Source organism: Lathamus discolor, chromosome 6, assembly GCF_037157495.1.
Source record: "Lathamus discolor isolate bLatDis1 chromosome 6, bLatDis1.hap1, whole genome shotgun sequence".
NCBI lineage: Eukaryota > Metazoa > Chordata > Aves > Psittaciformes > Psittacidae > Lathamus > Lathamus discolor.
Genome location: NC_088889.1, coordinates 67303814 through 67328707, shown reverse-complemented (window position 1 = coordinate 67328707; position 24894 = coordinate 67303814). Strand labels below are relative to the sequence as shown.

The 24894-nt window shown below is 39.6% G+C and overlaps 1 protein-coding gene across 2 annotated transcripts in view; it reads left to right on the top strand.

The window, feature by feature from the left end:
• Positions 1–24276, top strand: part of BBOX1 (gamma-butyrobetaine hydroxylase 1) — a 28342-nt gene extending 4066 nt beyond the window's left edge. The window contains exons 4-8 of one of the 2 annotated variants that reach the window (XM_065683373.1): positions 11391–11589; positions 18958–19063; positions 21567–21763; positions 22220–22386; positions 24015–24276. In XM_065683373.1, coding sequence (XP_065539445.1) covers positions 11391–11589; positions 18958–19063; positions 21567–21763; positions 22220–22386; positions 24015–24175 — 830 coding nt within the window. In that variant the 3' untranslated portion in view covers positions 24176–24276. The remainder of the gene's footprint in view (positions 1–11390; positions 11590–18957; positions 19064–21566; positions 21764–22219; positions 22387–24014) is intronic. The other variant, XM_065683374.1, reaches the window with a different exon arrangement.
• Positions 24277–24894: the final 618 nt, after the last annotated feature.

Here is a 24894-nt window from a genome sequence, read left to right as displayed (position 1 = left end):
ATTGCAAGGGTCTTACAACTGAAATAATGTCAAAACAATCCCTTGCCATGGCCTTCTGTTAAAAAGTAACTATAGTATAGCAGTGCCTAGTGCTGAAGTTCAGGTTGTGTTTGCTCTATGTCCCATACTTGTTGCTGTGGTTGACTGTCTTTTGGTCATGAAGCGCGTAGTGGAACAGGCAGCGTAACATTTACCCAGTACAAATCCCTCACTCTTTTGAGCGAATAATCATTTCTTTGGCAGCCTTTCAGATTGTGAGCATGAAACGTGTGAAAACTTGAAAGATTTCTACTGTTGCTCTTGACAGTGTTCCTGTGAGATCTGCTGCTGCAGAAAGTTATGGATCTGTATTCAGAGTTAAGATGATATCCCTTGAAACAAGATTACTTTAGAAAAAAATAAACTAGAGGCAGACTGATGGGGTGAAACTCAGATCCAGGAATCAGTTTCCTCAAAGCTAAAAGACAAATTCACAATGGGTTTATACTCCATTTTTGGGTGTGTTTTACTCTAACAAAGAAAGGAAGGTTTGGTTGGTTGGCTGGTTTGGGTTTTTTTCCTGAAAGATAAGAAATGGGAAAACACGTGGCCCTGGGTGTCTCCTGCATCTGAGCTTTGCTTGGCACTTGAGGGACAGCTGAAGGGGTCAATTATCTTTCCCAATTTCTGCAGGTCAAATATTCCTTAACTCCTAGCACCTGTTCTAAGCAAAAGACAGTTCTTAAGATTCAGCCTTTTACTTAAACTTAAGCTAAAACTAATGATGAGTAATATTTCCATTCATTTTAGTGGATCCTGTAACAGACTCCTCATAGTTCAGAATGGAACTTTTTTCCCCAATGATATGAAAGTTCATGTCTACTTTAGCTTTGGCAAAAATAAACTACACTATTTTAGAGGGTTGGGCATGTTCCCAGAATGAACAGGGGGAAGATGCAGGACTCATTTGGGGAAAATAGACTAAATTTCTTGGGTAGTAAGATTTTTTTTGTTTGGAAAAATGGAGATGCTGTGGAAGATAGTGAGATTTTTGTAGCCTTTGAGGGGATCCATGTAAATCAAAGGTTGCTTTAATAAATGCTCAGGCAAATTAGTCTACCTCTGTGGTTATGTTTATTATTAGCAAAGGTACCAGTAACTGAGGTTTCAGTATTTTAGATATAATACTACTTTTATTCCCCATTATGAGGTCTAAATGGCTGTGATTTGCCTTTGTATGTACATATTTACACAGTGCTTATTCTCAGCATCTAAATGCAGTGTTTGGTTTGGAAGCCGATTCTTCCTTCTGCCACTGCTCTTCTCCAGTGGAACCGTCCAGGTAAAACATACACCAAAGATCCATGTTATTCTTTGGGGAATGCTTTTGCAAATTCTGTTTTCCATGCTAGATCTGAAGAAATAGCTTTATAGAAGTTGCACTAAATAAAGACCTGTGTTAACTTTGGCTTTGTTTTAGTAGTGTCATTCTGCTCTTCCTCAGAGAAGACCTGGCTCCTTGTGATGGTCAGCTTCTCCCAACTTTTCTCAGGATTCATTTGCAGAAAAGGCTGTGGTTAGAAATCATGTGGGTTTGTTTGCTGGCTCTTTAAGATATGTTTCTTATCATATATGGGTACATTTAGAATTTGCTTCCTTCTGTCCAGTGGAGTTAGTTACACGCTGCAAATTACATGCCTTTAAGTAGCTAATCATATCCCAGCAGTATAGTATTACAGACAATATGGAATGCCAGCTCTGCATGCTGGTTCAACAAATATAACAACAAGCTCATCAGACTGCTGGAGTTAGAAGTTAACCTTCACTGCTGACACTATCACAGCCGTAGGGGTTTATTTCTTTCTTTTCTTTTTTTTTTCTTCACAATTTTTTGCTTTTCATGTTGTTTTTATGATGTTTCTTTCATCATAATTTCTGATTCAAAAAAACAGATGTCAGGTGTGTGTCAAACCCAAAGAGTAGGTCAGATTTCTACTGCATGATGGAGGTGACTATAAATAGCTCCATGGCAATATGTTAAGATTCCTCTTTCAAAAATACTGCCAGATCCTATCCATGTGGTATACAAAGTCTGCTATTTGTGTATAGCAAGGTTCATTTCAGCCCAGCTTGCAAGATACTTCCCAAAAAGCAGCAAAAGAGCTATCTTCTACTTCTTCAGCTATGGTGTCTCAAACATACTCTTTTTTTTCCCTCCTGTTTACTTGTGCCCTCCCCAGTGAATGTCACAGCAGTGATTTACCACCTCGTGCAGCCTCTTTGTAACTCAGATTTTGTGTGTGGTAGACACATGCACTCAGTGAGAAACACCAAGTACATGAGGTGCTTTCCAGTATTCAGCCTCTCACTGCATTGAGTTGCATTTTCCAAGACACTGGCATCCCAACAATAGGATGTAGAGGGGAAGAGATAATATCACAATGATATTTTCCTATTGGGTGGAGGAGAAGAAGCCAGTCCCTAGTGCTACTTAATCATAGAATCTTAGAATGGTTTGGGTTGGAAGGGACCTTAAAGCTCACCCAGTTCCAATCCCCTGCCATGGGCAGGGACACCTTCCACTAGACCAGGTTGCTCCAAGCCCCATCTAACCTGGCCTTGAACACTGCCAGGGATGGGGCAGTCACAGCTTCTCTGGGCAACCTGTGCCAGGGGCTCACCGCCCTCACAGGGAAGAACTTCTCCCAGTATCTAATCTGAACTTCCCCTGTTTTAAGTTTGAACCCATTCCCACTTATCCTGTCACTACAGTCCTTGATGAAAAGCCCTTCTCTGGCATCTTTTTAGGCCCCCTTCAGATTCTCAAATGCTGCTATGTTAAGTTTTACCCTAAAATTAAAGGTTTCAGGTGATGCTTGTACTTTTAAGTGCAGTAATATGATGTTGGATGTATATTTGTTTGAATCAGGATGTTAACAGCATCAGTGGTGCTTTCAGTCTCTACTAGATGATAATTTTAAGAGGAAAAGTTAAAAGTTTGCTTTTTACTAAAGGAGTTTGGTCATTTGAATTTATCCTGTAGCAATAATTAATAAGAGCTGCCCCCATGAGTTAGGCTGCCACATGCAGAATTCACAATACAGCAAAAATACACTTGGCCTTCAACAAACATTAAAACACACATTGTAGACAAAATAATTTTAGGTGGAGTTGGTGAATCTATGATGCCTAGACTTTCTCTCCCACCTGACTTCAATATAGAAGGTTTTAACCAGCACTGTCCCAGCCTACACAGTAAATGCTGAATAATTCCAAGGGTTTGTTAATGCATCTGCAGGAACTGGGCTAAGGCTGACTTCTCATTTTGTGCAGGTGGCTTTTTATGACTAGTTTGGTATGACCAAGAAATGGGATTCTTCTTCACTCCCACCCCCTAAATTATTATTCTGAAATTGAAAGAGGTCATGACTTAATTCTTTCAAAAGTATTTAATTCTTCCCATTTCGAAAAGCACATAGTTCTGGGGGTTTAGTGCTCATAATGCAAATGATCAATAAAATCACAGAAGAGTTCTGCAAGACTTTTGGTTTTATCCCTTAGCAATTGTTCACTCACCTTTGTAGACATAAAGATTTATAATTTGGTAACTGCAACTGTGCCATGCAAGTGAGACCTAAGGCTGTTGCAGGGACTAATGGCTCATTGTTATCTTTCAGCTTTCAGCTTTCAAAGAGTATGTTCTTAGATTTCTGTTATAGTACAATGGAAACTATGTTAACTGTGGTTACACAGTGGGAAAACCCGTGCTATGCTGCCATGATAAAATAATAAATAACATGAGTGGGATCAGTTACCACCAGGAAATAGTGGCAAAGAGTACAGTCCCTGTTCAGTGCAGCTGCTTGATAGATTTTCAGGCTGAAGGGGTTTTGTGGATAAAAGTGGGAATAAAGTTCCTGTTGTTCAGTATTTGGGAGGGTGACATGCCCTGTGGGCACAGTTTTCCAAGACTTTCATACAGACTTTTAAAAAAATATTGTGAAGTGGAAGATCTTAAATATCTTCACATGATTGATAGAATGTTTTAGGGGGTTTATGATGTATGCTTTCATGTCCCTTTTCCAAAGAGTTATGGACCTGATAATTGGAATTGTTAGACAGCATATAACATTTTTGTCTGGGACTGAGGAGAAGGAAGTCCTTCTTTATAACTACTGCTTATTTTAGTATAGACCTAATACTTGTCTCTCTCCTACTACAGTTGTACTTACTTACTTCGCTGAGAGGTCTTTGTGACCAGTTAGGAGAAGTCCTCCTCTGGTTTTCATACAAATACAAGGTGTTTAAAAGTAGTTCAGGTATATGTCAGACCTAAGTGTTAGAAATTAGACCTCAGACCTATTGGAGCTAGTATAAGTATTAAAACTGGCACCAGTATATTTGAATTAAGCTGTAAGATCTCCCTGGTTCTAATCTTTTTTTCCTCTTTTTTCTGTACATGGAGGTTGTGCCTTTCTAATATTCTAAAAGGTTTATGCAGTGCAGGAAAGACAGTGGTTTGGCTTGTGCTCTAAGTATGCAAGTTTGTTCTTTGATTGGTTTTCATCACTTTCCTTGGCATGTTTAGTATTAAACAAAGTGTTCACATTCATATCCTTGGCATAAAGCATTTGACCCTGTTGCACATGAAACTCCCATGAATGTGCTAAGGAAATGTGTCATGCTTAAAAAAAGAAGCCAAGAGTAACTGTAATGGTTTGCCATCAACACAGAATGATATTGCAAGATAGGCTTTGCAAAGGTCTGTGATTTATGCAGTACTCTTTCTTAGTTTTATCTATGAGTATGATGGAAAGAAATAGCCACATTAAATTCGCAGATGACGCCAACCTGGAAATGTGCCAAAGGACCAGGTTACAATTCTAAATGACTTTGCAAAATAGGCAAAATGGTAAAAATATACAAAACGCTTTAACGGGTCAGGTGACCAGTTCATCTAGCCTAACACTCAGCAGCACTGTAGTAGAAGCATGTGAGCCAAGCCACTCTCTGCAATCCGTTTCCTTCATATTTCTTCAGGATCCACAGTCTTTGCATCAGGGTTTCCTGCAGGATACTGCAGCTCGGCAGCAGTTCAAGTGCAAGGCAGAGAAATAACCACCCGTGTTGGGTGGGGTTGGTACTGATCACAGGCTGAATGTGGTAGACTGGTTTGGGATCAAGGCAAACATTGCTTTCAACTAAGTCCAAAGAGAAGTCTATTCTGCAGAAGAGATGAAGTAGTCCTCCTGCCCATCTGATTGAGTAAGGATTCTGTAGCTAGTATGAATTTTGGGCACCATATATCAAGAAACTGCAAAGTGCTCATTGGAAAGCACTGTACATGATTAGTGGTCTAGAAACATTGAACAAATCAAGGGGGGTGAGGGGGAGAGAGGGAGGAGAGAGAAGGAGACATTTATTTTCCATGTGCATGGTAGATGCATCACTATACAAATACATGTGTGCATATGTAAACAGATTTTCTTAATGCTGTTCAGAATAAGTAAAAATTTTAGCTCAAACTATAAAGAGTTTCCAATTAAAAGGAAGATTGTAAGACATGAAGTGAGGGCATGTTTTTAATAGCAATAGCTTTACAAGCTTCACTGGATTATTTCTTTTTCCCCTCCTAGATACCAGCAGTTGCTGTGTTCCATGCATTTCCCAAGATTAGTAATGCTTAGAACTGTACATGAGGTGTTTTCAGCTTTTGGCATATTTACCACAGTGTCATTGTAGAGTACGTTGGCAAATGTCAAGGAAGAAAGGTTATTCCTGCAGTAGCTCAGAGACTAAGCTCTTGGCTGCATCAAGATGACACTGAAAGGCTGTGAACTTGGAGCCTTTCTTCTCTGAAACATGAGGTAGGATTTGTAAGCATTTGTGTACCAGCCTGTGCTTTTAGAAAGAACCCAGTCCACTAAGGACGCTGGCTGCACTTGTCACTAGAGATGAATTCCTGTGAGAGAGCTGGAATTTTGAGGACAGTTTCTAGCCTTGCCAGGCATGATTTAGCTGCATTTATTAGCACTTTCAGACTTTGTTTTCAGAGTTATTTTGTTGTGTTTGGGTTGTTTCTTTGTGGGTTTTTTTTGTTAATACCAAGTAGCTAAATGTTGAACAGAGTCTAAGAAGCTGCTTCGTTTGAACCCTTTCTCAGTTTCAGCAGCTGCTTGGAAAGTATCAGTGAACAGTTCAGTTTCCTTGAATTTTTCATTTCCAACCCAAACCATTCTGTGATCCTGTAGTTCTACAGAAAGGGCATCCTATGTTATGTGGAACTTCAAGCAAGCACAGTAGGAATTGGGAATTGGAACAAGACTTTACAGTCCTTCTAATCAGGAAAGTCTGGGGCTCCAGGAGCTGCACTTAAGTCCCAGGTGTGTATGTTTATTTCCCAATGTGGGGAAAAATCTGTTGGTATATTCATTGAAATACTAATATTGCTCCACTCCTTATTTTATATAAGGAAAGCTAGGAAAATATTTAATAGCAAGACAGCAACAAAGACTAGGAAGGAGAAGCTGAAATTTAAAAAGTTCCACTAGTTTTCACATGGTTGTTTACCTGCACCAACACTGAAGCTTTAATTTGTCTTTCAAAGGATATTCTTGGCAGCTCACACAGCATACCTGAAGCTATTTTAATTTCATAAATTTTAATAGAGGAAAAGGAAATATTCATATTTTATTTTTTCCCCATCTTTCAAGTGTGTGAAAGGATGGATATTGAGTTAAACACACTGGAGCAGTGAGTGGTCATGGGGTGGCTTCAAAAAGGAATTTAATGAGGTGAGATTACATCTCTCCTCATAGATTGTGCTTATTTCATTTTGTGAACATGTTATGAAATTCAACAGCTTGTCAATCGCACTACAGCTTCTTTGAAACACCGGGTAGAGTATAAAAGATTGTCTATGTGAATAGCTTCTATTTGGGTACATGCACTGTGTTTCTTGGACAGTCTCTCACCAGCCTTAGCCAAGGGGGGAGGAATACTGGCGGTTGGAAATTGCAGACTGTGCAACTGTTGAAAAATGTTGTAACTATGTAGTGCCTGGGTTCCCTATTTTTGTAAGGATGGTGCATTTTGTGCTTGCTACCTATATGTGGGGGAAGAGGCACAAAAACCTGGCCCTGTACATCTCTTCAAGTACAGCATGTTCTTCAGTCATCAGGTGAAATCCCCCTCAGCTCCCATTTTGGAAACTGCTTGGTTTCTGTAATAGTCTTTATTGGTGCTGTCCATTGAAGGGATATTGGCATGAAAAGAGCAATAGGTGTTTTATACATGATGCCATCTCCTTTTTTCAAATGCTTATGGTCTCATTTCCAGTATGAAATCTACGTGATTGATGATTGGGCAGGCTGAATGACTGTTAGCTCCACTACCAAGTAAGCTATATGTGCTTTAAACGAAACAGTTATTCTATGGAATAGATAAAACATTTTCACACTTTGTGCACTCTCTTAAGATTAAGCATCTTCAGACTAAAACAGATACAAGCAAGGGTAACTGGCTGTGTTTTTACTGTAAGAGTAACAGCTCTGATACAATATGTAAGAGAATGCTTGACTTACTTAAACCCTAATGTTTCTTGGATTGCAAAACACTAGAATCAATGCAAAGAAAAATAAAATTAAGAAATGGCATCTTCATTCTGTTTATCCATTACTGTGCAACATCTTTGATTTGAACATGTGTGTGCTTATTTGTGCAGACAAACTGATAAACTGGCAAGCTGAAGAGATATTACAGGTGGAAATTAGTGAGAAGAGAGCAAGGAGGCAGGTAGTGTTTTATTTGGGGAGTATAAATCTGAAATAGGTCTTTCATACAGGAGAGAAAGTAATTGCCCCACATCTACTTCTGTGCATTACTGAAACTTTGAAGGGCAGCTGTATCTGTCCACATGGTCTTTTGTATCTGCCACCAGCACTGCTTTTCAGGTCAAATAAGCATGTAACACCTCTTTTCCTCATTCTGCATGTTAACATGTGCCATCATTAATACCCCACAAAAAGTCTGAAATAAGTAAGACATAAGGTTGCTACCAAAGAGCAATCACTGGGGTTATTTTGCTTCTGAGTTCAGCTGAGCCAGGACAGTTGACAGTTGGAGATCAGTGGTCACACACTGCCGCTTTGTGGTATCGCAGCCAGCCCAGCTGATATCAGTGGAGGAGACAGGGTGCTGTGTTGGTGAGGGTTAGAAAGGCTTCCATCCTCTCTGTTTAATGATAAAATGATTTTTTTCCTGTGAATTTCATCAACCTCCAGCTCCCCTTACTTGGCTCCAGTGTCTTCTGCAGCCACTGGAAGTTTTTACTCAGTCTCCAGACCCAGCTTCTTTCTGCCAGCTGTTTTCCCAGAGTTTTTTCCCAGGTAACATACCTTTCTCCTCCCCGACAGCTTCTCCCATGCTTCAGTTCACATCTTTTCTCCTCTGGGTCCTGGGATAGAGGCTCTAACAGAGAGCATGGACCAGCTCAGCTCGTCTTTCCTTCTCATCTCCCTCCCTGGATTGCTGCATCCGTGGGCAGGCTCCTGCAGCGGGTAGTCCCCTGCCTGGGCAGTCCCCTGCCTGGGCAGCACAGTGGTGCGGATGCTGTCAGCTGTGTAGCTGTAGGAAGGTCTGTTACCAAGTGTCTCATGAACTTGTACCTTGACAAGCTTAGCAGAAGGATGGATTCACCAAAACATTTCTGACATTGTCTCAGAAACCCAAAGTACAGGAATTGGAGCCTGTGCTGGAATTTTTTCAAACATGAGCAAAAAGTGTATCCCCATGCTCGATTTTGTTCTAAGACACAGCCAATCCTTTTGACTGGCTGTTCTCCTCATAAATTCATTATAAAGAAACTTTCAGCATGAAAAAGCCTTAAATATTGTTGTTACTATTAACAACTCCTTGAATAGCAACTGGTATGTGCAGTGTGTGTATGTGCTACAGGTGAGAAAACAAATTACCAATGATGCTTTCTAGCCATGTAGCTTAATAAAAGTTATATCTTGATCTAAGATCCATTTACACCAGTAAAGTTGTACTTGTTTCAATGTGTACTAACAGTGCTTACAAATGCAATTCATAGTAATAAAATCACTATCAAGTCTCTGCAACAGCTTTCTTTCAGTTGCACTGGCAACCACTGCACTTGGCTTTAAACCCTGTCCTAGTTCAAACTCCCTGTACTATTTTAAAATCCCCATACATATAACAAAATGAACAAAAGGCCAGGATGGGTTCAGCGGTCCAGGGACACCATGTGGTATTTCAGGCTGCTCTTTTCTGAAATATTTTGAGCTGTGGAAGAAAATTACTATTAGTTGTAAAGTACCCAATGTGAGCCACCACTGTTGGCTTCCAGTTGTCCCCTGCCACTAGCAGAGACAAATTAAATTGAAGTGCATTAACAACTGGCAGGCTCCAGAAAGTGTCCTGTGGGAAGCTGTGCTTCAGGCTCCATGATTCATTTCCTGCCTTTCTGCTGTCTGTCTGCATTACTGACTCCTTAGAGCTGTTAAAACTTGGGTGATATCTGCTTCAGTGTTGTCCAGCAAAATTGGTGCTGGCAGGATTAGTCGGGGGGGTGGGGGGGGTGGAAAGAGGGAAGGAAAAACACTTGATTATTTTAAACATTTTAAATTATTTTGGCCTGTAAATATTGAGGCTAACACAAAGAACCACGGGGTTTATTTGTTAATATGTGGTTTCGCCTGCTGCACTTATGAGTGGCTGAAGCACTGCCTCTGATTTAAGAAAATTCATCGGATTTTGCAGGTGTGTCTGAAAGTTCTTAAAAATATATTTGGAGTATTTAAGCAGATGGTTAACAAAGAAAGAGCTTCTTTCTGTGGTATCCCCATTTATCCTGCTTCTCCACATGGATAAATGACTCTAGCAGTAGGTTTTTTCTAAATCTCTTATGTGCTACTGGTATGATGGGAACATGATATAGTTTGTGCACAGTTATGTGTCTAGTAATGGAAAGTCTGAGTTTTGACCTGATGCTCAGCTATACATCAGAAAGCACTAAAACTAAGCCAGTGTAGAATTTGTGACTTAGCTGCACTACTCATTTGCCACTGGTGAAGGCTTTTGATCCCCTTTTGTTGCTGTTGAAGCTCGCACAAAATTATTTCTGGCAGATATGAGATATTATCTCCAGCAGCTATGAGGCCATGGAAAATCTCAGCCCAAATGGTTAAGGTTTACCAAAGTTATGAGCAGGTGAACCACTCATGGCTGCAGAGGGTTCCTCCAGCTCCTCTCTGGGAGGACATCATGGACATGGATCCCACAAGGGAAACTGAAAGCACTGAAATCTGCTTCACAGAAGCTCTGCCCATAATAAAAAAATAGTACACTATTTTCGTCTAATGATGTTTCCTGTTTGTTTGATGCACGTTTTTGAGCCGTGTAAGAGGCAGGATGTGGCTATGGAAAGGTGGCAGGGGAAAAATCCAAGATTATCCACTGAGGAAGTCCTGCCTATCTGCAATCACAGTCTTGGAGAGAACCATTTGAACCTCAGTCATGCAGAGAGCTGTGACCTTCATTCTTCTCTGTACACATCAGTCTTTGGCCATTAAAATACACTGGCCTTGGGTTTCAGATGGGACAACCTTTTGGTAAGAGATAAAAATCAGTTTCAGCAGAAAAAAGGGTTCACATAATTTAAAGCCCTCATAGAAAATTATTTTAAATCTGACTCTTTTTTCTTCATATCAGTACACCAAGATTCTTTTATAGTTCTTGGCACTGGTACACTTGGCCAACAAAATGAGTGGCTTTCCTCAGGGGGGCTGCTCATGCTCAGCAATGGAGCTCTGAGAGCTGAGGGGGAAAAAAATCTGAGTAAGTCAACCAATTTGTCACAAACCCTACATGTTACAGCTGTGCGGTTGAGGAAAGCTCCATGCCGAGGGGAAACCCTTATATACTTGTGTTTAAAAGAATGAAAGTAGTAAATCATACAGCATTTCAATATAAAAAAAAAAAAAACAAAAAAACAAAACATTCTTAGGGGTAAGACATCAGAAAACTGGTGATTGAGAAGGGGTGGCACTGGGCTGGGGCGGTGGAACATCTTCAAACCACACACCTCATTGCTTTGGAGATGGAGATGCCTGAGCTGGCTCAATATACTTGGCATCAGCAGGGCTGTACAGTGATGACCCCTAACACGATCCTGGTAGAGAAGTGTAAACTCAGGTAACCCCAGTGGGGTCCTCAGAGTGAGTCTGACCTCAGCTAAACCCTATGACCTTAAGTAACCCCACTGGGGTCTGCAGAGATTGAGTTTGACCTCAAGTAAGCCCTATAACCCCAAGTAACCACCCCAACTATGTCCTGAGCTGTGATGCTACAACAGCTAAGCACTTGCTTCTTTATTTCTTCCCTTTCAGAACATCAGTACTGGGGCTCCGACCTGCAACTTCCCAAAATGTCTTTTGAAGAAATCATATACAATGATGAAAGTGCCTACAGGTGGCTGTGCACCTTAAAGAAAGTAGGAATCGTGATACTAACAGGAGCTGCTACTAGGCAGGGAGAGTTGATTAAACTTGGCCACAGGATTGGGTTTCTGCGTCTCACTTTTTATGGGTGAGTTTGTTTTTAATATCCCTGCTTTGTTGGCTATGTAACCAGCTTTAATGTCCTTCACTTCAGCTTGCTGGACCTGTTTTGTGGATTTAATTAAGAAAAGCTGATTTATTTTTTTTTCTCTGCATATTAGAAAATGTGTTGTCAAGAGTTTGTGTGAGAAGATTGTTTTGCTGTGATAGGCAGGGTATGTAAAGAACAGCAACTGTAACTGCTGAGAGAAGGAAAAATGCCTAAAAAGAGATGATGGCAAATAAAAGATAACCACAAGATAGCAGTACTTATCTACACCATAGAACAAAATAAAAAATCCTTTAATCCAGTGCCCTTTTGAAAAAAGGAAGTTATCTGTACTGAAACTTCTTCTTAGCCTGATTTCAAGTCATGGAAATAGGTAAGACACATGTTATTGAGCCTCCCGTCATTGAGGAGGTGGACAGGGTATCCATTCCCTGCTTCCAACTGAGTCTACTCTGGAAAGCCCCAGCCAGTCCCAGCAGGCATTTTTTAAGACTGCTTTTTATCCAGAAGTAATTGCTCAGACTGCAGGAGAGCAAGCAGGAACTTGTAAAACATCCTTCTGATGCTAAGAGGTGATAAACTGAACCTCAACTCCTCAAGCATTTTTTACCTGAGTAAAAAAATGACCATGGTAGCTCAGGTCTTGCTGAACTGGGTCGGTGACCTCCATGTAGCTAAGTGAAGGAGCAGTCTTAGTAGCTGACATGTTGCCCTGTCTCTTACCCCCAGCTGTTGGGATGATTTTTTACAATGTATATAAAAAACCTTATTACTTGGATGCATGCTTTGTCTCCCTTTGTCCGCCCCCCCCCAAAAAAAAAAAAAAAGAAAAAGAAAAAAGAAAAAAAGAAAAAAAAAAAAGAAAAAAAAAAAGAAGAAAAAAAGAGTCATAAAAATAGCCAGTAACACTTCGACAAACTAGCTGGAGCATTTAAACATAATTGCGATTTCTTGATGCCTGAATAGCTACCAAACCCAGAACATTCAGGGTTTCAGATATGAAAAGGTCCCTTTTCCCCTATAATGGAATAAAAGATGACAAGCTGGATTTACCTCTTGTTCATAGAATAAGGAAACAAACTATGTTTCCTTATTCACGTAACCAGTGTCTCCTCCTTTGTCTGAAACCCAAAAGCCAACAGTTAAACAAACAGAAGTGGGTGAAAAACCTCAAGTTAGGTGGAAATATTTTCTCCCCTTAAGACTCCTGTCTGAAGGCATATATAGGCCCTGCTGCAATATGTGACGCAGGTGAGGGTGGTAAGAGTGCACTGTGATACCAGGAAAATTACATTAACTCAGAATGTTAATGGTGAGGTGAAGGGGAGGAAGGTGATCAAAAATGTCCCTTCTTCAAGCTAGGATGCTTGAGTAATCTATAAATGTACCGGGCTAGTTAAGATAATGTATTTTTATTAAGGTGTGGCTTCCTCTTTCTGCTTACTGTGCCAGAAGGAAAAGTCAACTGGGATTCAGTCAGGTTAATCCTACTGAAGTACATGGGAGCAGAGTCCCTTGCTCAACTCAGAAACCTCATCCAGTGCTACGCATTTTCTACCACTAAAAGCATTCCTAATGTCAAGCACTTCTGCCTTTAGCAGTCTACTATGGTCTCAATTTAAAACTTGCATCATTATGAAAACACTGCTGCTTTCGATTTCTGTTTTGACATGATCCTAATTACAGATACAAGATAATTCTTAGGGGTATCCAATCCTGACCATATCTGAGGATGTTTCACAGCTTTCCTCAGTACCTGAAGGGTGAAACCTTTGTCCTGTCTGTACCCAAACAGCTGCACAAGCATTTTGAATTAGGAACAAATAAAGCAAACCCCAGATAAGACGAAAAAATGTTGGTTCTTTGTTGAAGCATTCCCCTAAAAGAAAATACTATGTATCTCCAAAATAGCTCAGGGGAGAGGGGAAAATCCCCCCAAACCTAAATAACAACCAAAACCCCCCATACAGCCTCTTCAACATATACCACAGGTTTGTGCCTGGGTTACAACAAAACCCTTAGTTTTTTGCCTGGGTTTCAGGGATGAGGAACTCAATCTAGAAGAAGTTCCTCAATCCTAAAACTGAAAAATATCTTTATATCTTCTAGACTAACTTTCTCAATGTGGCAGCCCACTGTGTTACACCTATTGCTCATCTGCTGAGCACTGTAACATGCTTTTCAATAAGGTATTCAAAAGGTTTTGCTATTCAACTCAGCAGCATTGTAATATTAACACAAAATCTACACTCCGCCTGGTACTCTGCCTCATCCTCCTCTCTGTTTAAAATGACTGCCAAGTGTCTGTTAGAAGCTGTCTGCAACATCCAGCTTGTGATAACTCTGCTATGTTTAACAGAGACTGAAAAGTCTTTTACTGTATAAATGTGCATAAACTGTTAGAATACACTTTCCTAATCTAAGTTCAGGTCCCAAGGCTGTTCTAGGGAGACTTCAAAATGAGTTTTTTTCCAATTGAAAAAAAAGTTACTCTTGCCCCTCACTGACTCTTCCCTAGCGCAATTATAAACAGGAATGACTAATAAATACTTCACCTTGTTTGAAGTCAGCTTGAATGAATGTTTAATCTATTAATAGACGTTTTCAATAGAAGTAGTTTGTCAGGATGAGTTCTGAGTCATTGATATCTATGTATACACATATACATTTAAAAGTCTTTATATCCTACAAAGAGCCTCCTGCCCATTAAAGTTTCACACAAGGTCAAGGTTGAAATGTGACCTTGGTCTAAACCATTTGAGCAAGTAATGGTTAGAGCTCTTCTCACTGTTTAAATCAGTTTTACTCTTGGTGTTGATTAAACCTTAATTTTACATTTCCTTAACTATTAGGGTTCACAATAAAGGAATGATGAAAGGCTGCAAGTCTCCTTGCTTTTCCAAAACCTATTTGCTAGTTCATGTATTTATTAGGCTGCAGAAAGAGGACTTCAATGTTGTGGAAGTTTTCCAATTGCTTATGAATTCTGCTTTTAAAAGAAAATATACTTAGTAGGAATATTTAGGTTAGTTGAGTTCAAGGTTTTTTTCCTTTTTTGCTTTTTTAACACAGCTGTAGTTTTGGAAAGTCTTGAAGTCTGGTTTACATCATCCCAATTAAGTCACCATGGTTAGATTTACTCTAGGTCATTTGACAGTTGCTAATTATGTTTCTGTGTATGATTAGGTTGATTTTGCAATATTAAATTAAAATCTGAAGAGCATAAAATCAAAGAGAGCCTGACATCTAAAGGCCAGTTTTGCAGACTAGTCTGGATTTCAAGTAACAAAAGCCAGCTCTGCCACAGGGTGAAGTCAACAAGCTATGTACAGGCCAAGGTCCAGGTCTGAAAACAAGAGTGTCTCTGCCGGTGCTAAAGGAAGGGCAGTTATAAAAGGGATAGGATGTGTATGATACAATGCACATATTAGCAGAGCCAAGACTTTTGGAGAAGGAACCAGAACTGTTGAAGACACTTTCTTTTTCAGACTACCTTGCTAACTTGAAAGGAGAGAAATTAACTGTACATACAAAGGCAGCCTGCTTTGGAGTTTGGAGCCAGACCTATGAGCTTATTTAGGGCAAGTGTGACATTCCTTACATCTTGGCCTTTGCATCTCCAGTTCAGACATCATTTAGCTGTCTCCAAGATGCACTGCAAGGATGCCTTTGTTAAGACTATACAAAAGCACACCTATTCAAGCTGCACAGCACAATTATCCTGTCCAGGAGATGTACAAGATGAATTTCTTACCTCAATAGATGAGCCTTGATAGAAAGCTTTCTTGAGTCCTTAGAAGGACACTGCCTACCGGTGCCATCGAGTTCTCCTGGCCTCGGATGAAGTCTATGGGAAACATCTTGCAAAAGCTTGCATGACTCTTTAGGCCCTGGGAAGAGGGAGGAAATCCTAAAATACTGGAAAATACAAGCAGGATGGTGCATAAACTTTGTATTGTTATGTGTAGCGGTTCAAGAAACCATCCACAAAGTATTTTTTAAAAAATATGTCACAAAACTAGTTTCAAATGTTTTAGCACAAACGTGTATGAAGTGGTAACATGCTAAACGTATCAGAAATCAGTTACAGAACTGTATTCCAACAGCTTAACAACCCAGTGCTGTTAAATGTGTAATTCATTACATGAAGTCTTGAAAAAGCCTTTAATGGTTTTGCTTTATTTTTGGATATTTGGAGAGGGTAAATCTTTTATAAGGAACAAATTGCTTATTTTTTTCACCATGTATAGCTGGAACCCAGCCTAAAAATTTTAGAAAGAAAAGACTTCTTTCTTTACAGTATCATTTTTCCTGATTTAAATTGTTTTGTTTTCAGCTTTAGTTATTATAGTGCCTGGTCTTAGTTTTACATATTTCTCACAGTAGCAAAACACTGAGGTTTCAGTCTTAACAACAGACTTAGAGCAGCATTTTACAGTCCATCTCTTCACCTTTAAAACAGAAATACATTTCTTACATCCAACTCTGAGGTGGTTTTTATAACTGTAATAAATAATAACTTTAGGTAATTCCCTTGCTGTTCTGCTAGCAGACAAATACAAGGCCTACCAAAAAGGATTAAAAAAAAAAAGGATAAACAAAAGAATACATTTGGAATTGGCAAGATTGCCAAATAAAACATCACCTCAACAGGACCATGAATTTTAAGCTGAAATATAACAGCAATGACTATAACCCTGACGCATGGGAAAACAAAAGACACTTTTCTTGTCTAAATGCCTGTTTGGTACATGCTACCTAAAATGTCATTACTGTAAAAAGTGGAAATATTCTCTGTTTCAGCCATATAACACCACAATGGGTTCCATGCTTTCAAATTAACCTTTTTCTTTATGTTACAGAGGCACAACTCCGTTAACAAGATCTCCAGCCATATCACAATTAATTTCTCCGACTTCTCATGCCCTAGACCTTGTGCTCCTCCGCTGTTCTGAAGCTCTCTCCAGGGCTTGGGGTGGCACGAAGGGCTTCGTTTGGGGGGCAGCACCCCCACTGAAATAGCTGAAACATCTGCACCTCTCAGAGTGCTTCAGCTCTTATGAATGAGACTCAGATTTTTCATAACATGCAAGACCAGATGATTCACATGTGACTCAAGTTTCTAGAGCAGTGGTGCTGCAAAGCTAAGGATGTACCAAGCAGACCAGTGTTCTGCTCAGGGAGACTGATCCCACATTGCCACTTAATGCAAAAAAATTACTACACCTACCTGGTGCCAAATTTTCTCCTCTGTCAATCAGCCTGAGCAACTGCTGTTGGAGTCTGACCCTAATTACTAAACCATAAACTGTTCCACCCTACTTTGCTCTTTCAAAGGGCCAAGAGTCCTCTGATGTTACCCACATTTTCTTCCTTCTTTACTTCCATTACTTCTTTTGTGCTCTGCCCATGACTGAGGGAGAGCTGAGTCTGACAAAGTAAGGTTGATTTTTGTCACATTCAGTGCTGAGCTCCCTATTAGCATCTCTGACTTCAAGTCAGTAACTTGAGCTTTGTCCAAAACTTCCTTGTGTGTAAGGAAAGCTACTGGGGACCAGCTCCTCTTGCAAAGAGGATGAAAGCACCGATTGCTTTTGCAAAACCTGACAGTGATATTATAAAGTACTACTATTCTAGCAATTGCATAAATTGCATATAAATGAGACAATTAAAATGTGTTAATTTGTTTTAGAACCATCAAGTTACACGGGAGCCTTTTAAATTAAAGATACAGTGAACTTAGCTGCCTTCAACACTAATGACAAGGATGATATAGTAGGCTGGGCTTTGGCTGTAAAATAGGGGACTATGGAAGTATGGTTGAAATTATCATGCCTGAGTACTGATGTCATGTACTGATGAGTATGTGCTGTACCAAATAATACAAATTCTTTTTCCCAGTCAGTAAAACATATCTGCAAATATTCTATAGGGTTTTCCCCCGGCAATTTAAAAAATTTTGTTTTAGCATATTGCATTATTTCTATACTAAATAGAACTCCAAGAACAAAAGTGTTTCTGTATTGTATAAAACCATTTTGGTCTGAATGCTCTTTAGCCTATTTTCTTCCTAAACTATTGTTTAGAAGTCATGCTAGACACACACCATCCAAAACATAATATATTTGGTCTATAGTCCTATATTTTCTTTTAAATCATTATGCTCCTGTGATGACATAGGCTGCATATGGTGACTTTTCCAGACAAATGTCTACACCTATAATATGCATCTGCTGAAGACTGTCTTCAATCATGTGAACTCTGTACAAGCAAAACATGTGTTTCTTGGTCTTAAATTCTCCTGCAGGGTTGTCATTCAAAACAGATTTTGATTGTGCTGCAATGTGATGTATTCATGTCTTTGTCATAAAACTAAGACTTCATTTGTTTGTTTCCCCTGTAGTTGTCAGTAAACTGTTTTAATCGATTTGGTCAAATTTCAAGACAGAAACTACATAACAAAATAAAGGGGGGTAGTTCTTTGAAAGAGCGTCAGAGAAAGAGAAGAAACTACAAAGTCTTTCATTAGCACTTTTTCATCAATACTTCTGACAAGGGCCTTTAGTGACAGGATAAGGGGGAATGACTTTAAACTGACAGAGTGGAAGTCTGGATTATGTATTGGGAAGAAGTTCTTCCCTGTGAGGGTGGTGAGGCCCCAGCACAGGTTGCCCAGAGAAGCTGTGGCTGCCCCATCCCTGGCAGTGTTCAAGGCCAGGCTGGACAGGGATTGGAGCAACCTGCTCTAGTGGAAGGTGTCCCTGCCCATTGCAGGGGGTTGGAACTGGATGAGCCTCAAGGTCCTTTCCAACCCAAACCAGTCTGGGATTCTACAATTTCTATTAAGTTCTTTTTCCTTTAGTGGCAAGTCTTGAAGTTACAGGAAAGGTCCCCCTGCAAAGGACAGTCTGTCTCTCTCTATATGTGTATACATAAATATATATATAAAGCTTTTAAGATATTTTTATTTTTTAATTTACACAGCCTTTTACAATTTCATATTTCATTGATAAAGTGCTCCACATGGCAGGGAAAAATGGGACACTGATTAAAGGAAATGGGCCAACTTCCATGCCCTTACTTCTGAAGCATCAGTAATAAGATGATGATTTAACCTAGCAGACAGACACCTCTTGGTTAGAGTCTTTGGCTGATTCCTGCATTCAGCAAAGTACTGCCAGTGGAAAGCCATTATTCTTCTAGATACTATACCTAGATACTATACTGGGGCCAGATGTCCCTTGGTGTAATGACTCTTATACTGTGATTTTACAGTTTCAATGTGTACTGTCTGGCATGTTGGCTGGCTGTTTTAACCTGTTATCTCTTTTCCCTTTCATTATAAAGACCAACTTGGCAAGTGCAAGACAAAGCAGATGCTAACAATGTAGCTTATACAACCGGGAAACTATGTTTTCACACTGATTACCCTGTTCTGCAGCATCCACCTGGGGTAAGGTGAATCTACTGACTTCTTCACAACACAAAAGAGAAAGGGAAATGTTCTTATAGCATGAAATATGGTTAGCGTTCAGTGATTCTGAATTTTGTCTTAAAAGAGCAATGTAAACATAACAATATATTAATCATATAACAATTTATATACACATGGGTATGCACTATATCATAGAATGATAGAATGATTCGGGTTGGAAGGGACCTTAAAGCCTATCCAATTCCAGCCTCCTGCCACAGGCAGGGACAACCTCCACTAGACCAGGGTGCTCAAAGACCTATACGATATACATTATGATGCAAGTTCTGCATAACAAAACCACTATGTATCCCACAATTTTTAAATGAAATTAATAGAATATTGAGATAACCGCCATATGAGAAAACACGAGTGTCCTATATGTGCCTTTGATACTGCTTTCACTATATTTAAAAATTTATTTGTCTAAATGCTATAGTCAAGTTGTGACATTTCAAGACTCATCTGTTCACCTCAGGAGGGGAATACATATGATTAAGATTTTATATTCTCTTTTCTGTGAATTGATTGACATTAGACATTTATTTGCCATTTCATAACAGACAAAAAAAGGGGCATTCTGTAAAGCTGGACAACAACCACAGACAATATGTTTTCACCTAGTCCCTGTCACATTAAAGTCTAATGCACATTCATCGTAAATCTGGAAAGGAGTAGGAACAAGTACAAAGGAACAAAGATAACCCTGGAAAAGTCTGCATCTATAAAACTTCCCCTTCTAGTCTTGTGGAATACTTTATATCTATCTGTTGTTTCTATAATTAAACAAAAAGCCAATGTGATTTATCCACAAGTACGAAATACTTCACACTAACATCACCTTTTAAAATCATTCAGATACTGGTCCATTAATGTGGAGTAAGAATGGAACAGGACTTCATTAATAGAGAGCAGATGTGAATTACCTCATTGTCTTATCTGTGCCGAAGCCCACTCTCTGCTATGAAATATTAGAAGAACATAACCTTTCTCATTCTAATGTGCTTGTAAGAAATAAAAGTATTAAAGTACATTGAATTATTTTGAACATTATTCTGAACTCTTAAGATGTATCTCTTACAAATATTTGAAGAAATGGTTTTAAATGGATGACAATTAGCTTCAGAACTGTCCCATAAAAATGGTTTTAGGATTTCCTAGGTTTTGATCTGGCAACTATTTTTCCATGAGAGATCCTGATTAAAACCCAATCAAAGCAACAAACAACTGATGATTAGATCTAGCACAAATATTAGCTCTCTAGAATGTAAACTGAATTATCCCTTTGAACTTTTCCAGAGTTATTTTCCATGAAGTACATTACTGCAGCCCTCCTTAGCACTGCCGATCTGTGCCCCCCCGATGCAAGGCCAGATGAGGCCACAAAAGAAAAGAGCTTGTTGCCATGTGCTCTCTTCAGTGGGAGCCCTGAGACCCCATGCCCCAAGCTTATTGGCTAAAAGGAGCATGGCACAAGGGCAGAAAGCTGCTTCATCACATGATTTAACTAGATATGTCCTTTCCAACAAGTCCTCCTTCTCTACTGTCAGCTATTTCAATTTCCCCCTTCATCACCATCATCAAAGTCTGCAGGTCTAGCTGGTGAGGTGATTCTGGGATGAAGCCTGTTCTCTGCTCCTTTTTCTCCTCCCATTTTGTTTGTTTTGGGTTGGTTTTGTATTGTGTTTCTTGGGGGGGGGGGGGGGGGGTAGTGTTTTATTGCTTTTCTGGTGGTTTTTTTGTTTGTTTGTTTAGTTGGGTTTTTTCCTCCTAATGGTCTCAGAAATAGTTCACCATCATGGAAAGGAAAGGTGAAGCTGCTACCATTGGTAGAACAGATGTGTTTTGTGTGTTTGGCCAAGATGAGTGGTTGCACTTTGTGTGAGCTGGACTCTCTAACACCACGGGGAGTTTTGCCGCTTGAGTCTGTAGCTCAGATTTACACTGGTGCCACCCAGAGCCCAATTTAGGCTTTCTGTTCCCTCTTACACCTTGGCAATTTCACTGCGAAATGAAACGAAACTGTCTTGATCCTATTTTATCATAGAGGTACTGGGCCTGTTGCCTTCTATGACAGCCACCTTTCCCCTGCTGTAAGCAGATAATTCACAGCAGGTTTTGTTTCTGCAAGAGAAAGCTAATCCTCCTTGTCGAGATAAGACTGCATTTAAAATTACATGACTGCCAGAAAGAGGGACTCAAAGGACAGAAGTGAGAACAGAGCTTCGCAGTTGACTCGCAGGTTGCAAGCATTAGAAGACAGGCCACATGGGATGGATTTATGAACATGCTGCTTTAATTTTCTGCCTTTGTGATAGTGGTGGCAGAGTGCAGTGAAGCTGCAGCTATGGGAACTCAGTCTTTCACTGAAAACCAAACTCTACCAAAAAGCCAGAACCACAGATATAAGGGAACTGATACTAATGAACTGTTAAATATGCAAGCTAATTCTTGTTTATAATGAGGTGTTAATTTTTTCCAGGTTCAATTTCTCCACTGTATAAAGCAAACAGCCACAGGAGGTGAAACTGAAGTTGTAGATGGATTTCATGCATGCAATAAGCTGAAGCAACAAAATCCTCAGGCGTATCAGATCCTGTCCTCTATTGCTGTAGATTATACAGATGTTGGGAGGGACTACTGTGATTTTGCTGTGCAATGTAAACAAAGGATTATAGAGTGAGCAGTTTCAACATGGAAAAATAAAACCCCTTTTGCACGGCGAGTTTTGTCTGCTCCTGCCACCTTGTGGGGAAACACTGGTTTAACTTGGTCTGTAGTTATATGTGGGGGGGCTGGAGATTTACGTGGTTTTGGTTTTGAAGCAATTAGATGAAGAGCTATATGCTAGAAAAAGATCAAATGCAAATGTTTATAATCTCTTCTGAATTTAAAAAGCTTATGATTCTACAATTAAAGATTATAGAAAATATAATTTTGAGTTAATTAAATCTCTACATTTTCTCCTGATTATCCTTAATTAGGCTTAATTATAAAATCCAATGCAATAATAATCTGAATTTCACTATAGAAACATACTGAAATCCCAGCAGGAGAGTGCAGATGTTGTTTAACCATCTTAAAGTGTTTCAGTAACATAATACATGCCTTTTCCTTTCCTTCTCTGTTTCCTAGTGTGGATTCCAGAGGCCAAGCAGTTCGCATCAATTATAATAATGCAACAAGAGACACAGTGTTTGACATACCAGCTGAAAGAGTGAGGCCGTTTTATGCAGCTCTAAAGGAATTCAATGATTTATTAAACAGTGCAGAGCTCAAATTTACTCACAAGCTGAAACCAGGTCAGTAAGTTGCTTCTCCTTGCAATGATTTTGCAAATATTTTTCCTAGCACTCAAAACCCTTGAGCACTGTTAGCACTGGTACTGAGAGGAGACTTCAGTCCTTCCAGTACCTATGGTATTTCATACCGTGTCTTTACATTCATCTCACAGATTTCTTTTGATATTGCTACACTATAAAAGAAAAGATAAAAAAAAAAAAAAGGCAGGGAGGGACAGCACACAACACAACAGTCTGCCTATTGATGAGTCCAATGTATCTTTATACTACATCAAAACCCCATATGCATAGGAAATTGCAACTTGTCATATCAGTAATACCACATATGAGAAATACCAGGTGTAAGGCTGCTGTGCCACCCCAGTTCAGTGCCTGTTCATTAAATGATACACAATCACATACTTTTTCCTCTGCTCCACTTGACGCAGAGTATGGACATTAAGCCAAATGATATGGAGGTGGTTGTGGTGGTTATGACACTTTGCTAGTGGGGCACCTTCTCAATAGGGGCATGTTCGTGGGGCACCTTCCCAATGGGGGCACCTTCCCAATGGCTGCAGGAACTGCAGAACATCTGGACGATGATACAGATGCACAATGTGCATAATGCTGAAGGAAGCTGAGCAGTGCCAGTATTTGTCTTTGCTTAGCCACCCTGCTGTGCTGCTTCTTCTGGGTGGCCCATGCAAGACATCTGGAGGCAGATTTGCAGATGTGCTTAGTGCTCTAAACTTCAGCTCGACTTGTACAGGGCTGTGCTTTGAACATAAAACATGCTGTGAAAATGCCCCTTACTCATTAAAGTCTGAGCATCTATTTAACTACTTTGGCCTTAATCTCTGTTCTTTCATTCCCCAGCTATAAAATAAAGATATGAATAGTCCCTCATCTCTCAAAAGATGCTACAAAAGTAAATTCATTAGTGTATCTGACTGCTTCATGTACTATGATGACAGTGTCTTTAAAATGTCGATGAGGAAATAAATCTTCTTCTATTGCGAACATGAAATAAAACAATTTATAAGTTCACACTATAAATAATAAACCAAAGTACATCATATTAGTATTAGTATGATCTACCCCATCAGTTAATGCACCAAAATGGTGGTAGAGGTGAGGGGGAGAAGGGGAGACATACTATAAGGATATTTAAATGGAGATTCATCATAACAGTGGAACACAAAGGAGAAAAATTAAAATGGCATGCTAGCCTTCATGATGCGAATTCCTAACTTTCAGCTTGACTTTGTTCTCGCAGAGATTTCCTGAGGAGGATAGCAATGAAGGACGTGTATAGTATGAATAATACCAGACTGATCAATAATACCAGACTGGCTTTCACCCTTTTTTTCCTTCCTGTAGTTGCCTTTCCCTTCAAGGCCTGCTTTTCTCAGCATGGACTCCCCTACCACTCCTGGTTATACTAGACAAGGAGCAGAGATTGAAAGGGACATTTCCTCTCTAGTTGAGAATGACCAGCTAGATTAAAATTACTGTGTCATTGCTGTGTATCTCCAGCCGAGCTGCTTTAAATTATTGCTCCCTAACTGACTATAGAAGTCTATCTCGATGTTATCTGTCTGAAGGAATCAACTATAACACACCAAATATTAAACATCTCTTTACAGGAGACATACTGACATTTGATAACTGGCGTGTGCTTCATGGTCGCCAAAGCTACCCATCGGGTTCAGAAGTGACTCGTCACCTAGAAGGTGCCTATGCAGACTGGGATGTGGTCATGTCAAGACTCCGGCTCCTAAGGAAGAGGGTACTGAAGAGGGACTGAGCTTTCTTCTAACTAGAATGAGCAAAATGTAGATTGTCTAACCTCAATAATGACAAAAACCAAAAAACCAATAAAAACTGTGTTTTCTTTTCAGAAGCTAACATCACGAGTGTATTTTTAAATTCTGTAAGAAGCCTGTCATTCATAACAATTTAGGATTTATCTGTGTCTCTGAATCCATAAAATGCATTGCTACCTCTGCCAGTTTATTTGCTTTTTAAAATCAGTGTACAAAATGGTTTGAAAGATTATCACTTTACTGGACTGACTGGGTACCCCAATGCCTTCTGTGGCCTCTACAAATATACCTGCCCTCCCTAGGAAGCTTGGAAGGCAGCATCAAAAAAGACCTTAAAGTGTTATCTACTAAAGGTTTGTTATCAACAGCACCTTCCTTTATTTCAGAGAGGCATTCTTTATTGCATAAATCATAACTAAAATTCATTATCAAAATTAACAACCTTTGCTGTGGAATGAATTCCATATACACACTTTTCTAGGTAGAACTCCACTTTAATACAAGATCTCATTCAACAAATGTTATATTCTGTATATCCTGCTGTGTATGTGATGACTATCACAGCCACAAATCATTGCTCCTACATTTCAAAGTTCACAAGCTCAGAAATGATTGATCTAACAGAGAATGTGTCTATTAATTTTCCTCTGCATTAAGAATACAAATAAATCTCAGTGTGGAGGTCACAGATAGGGTCAGA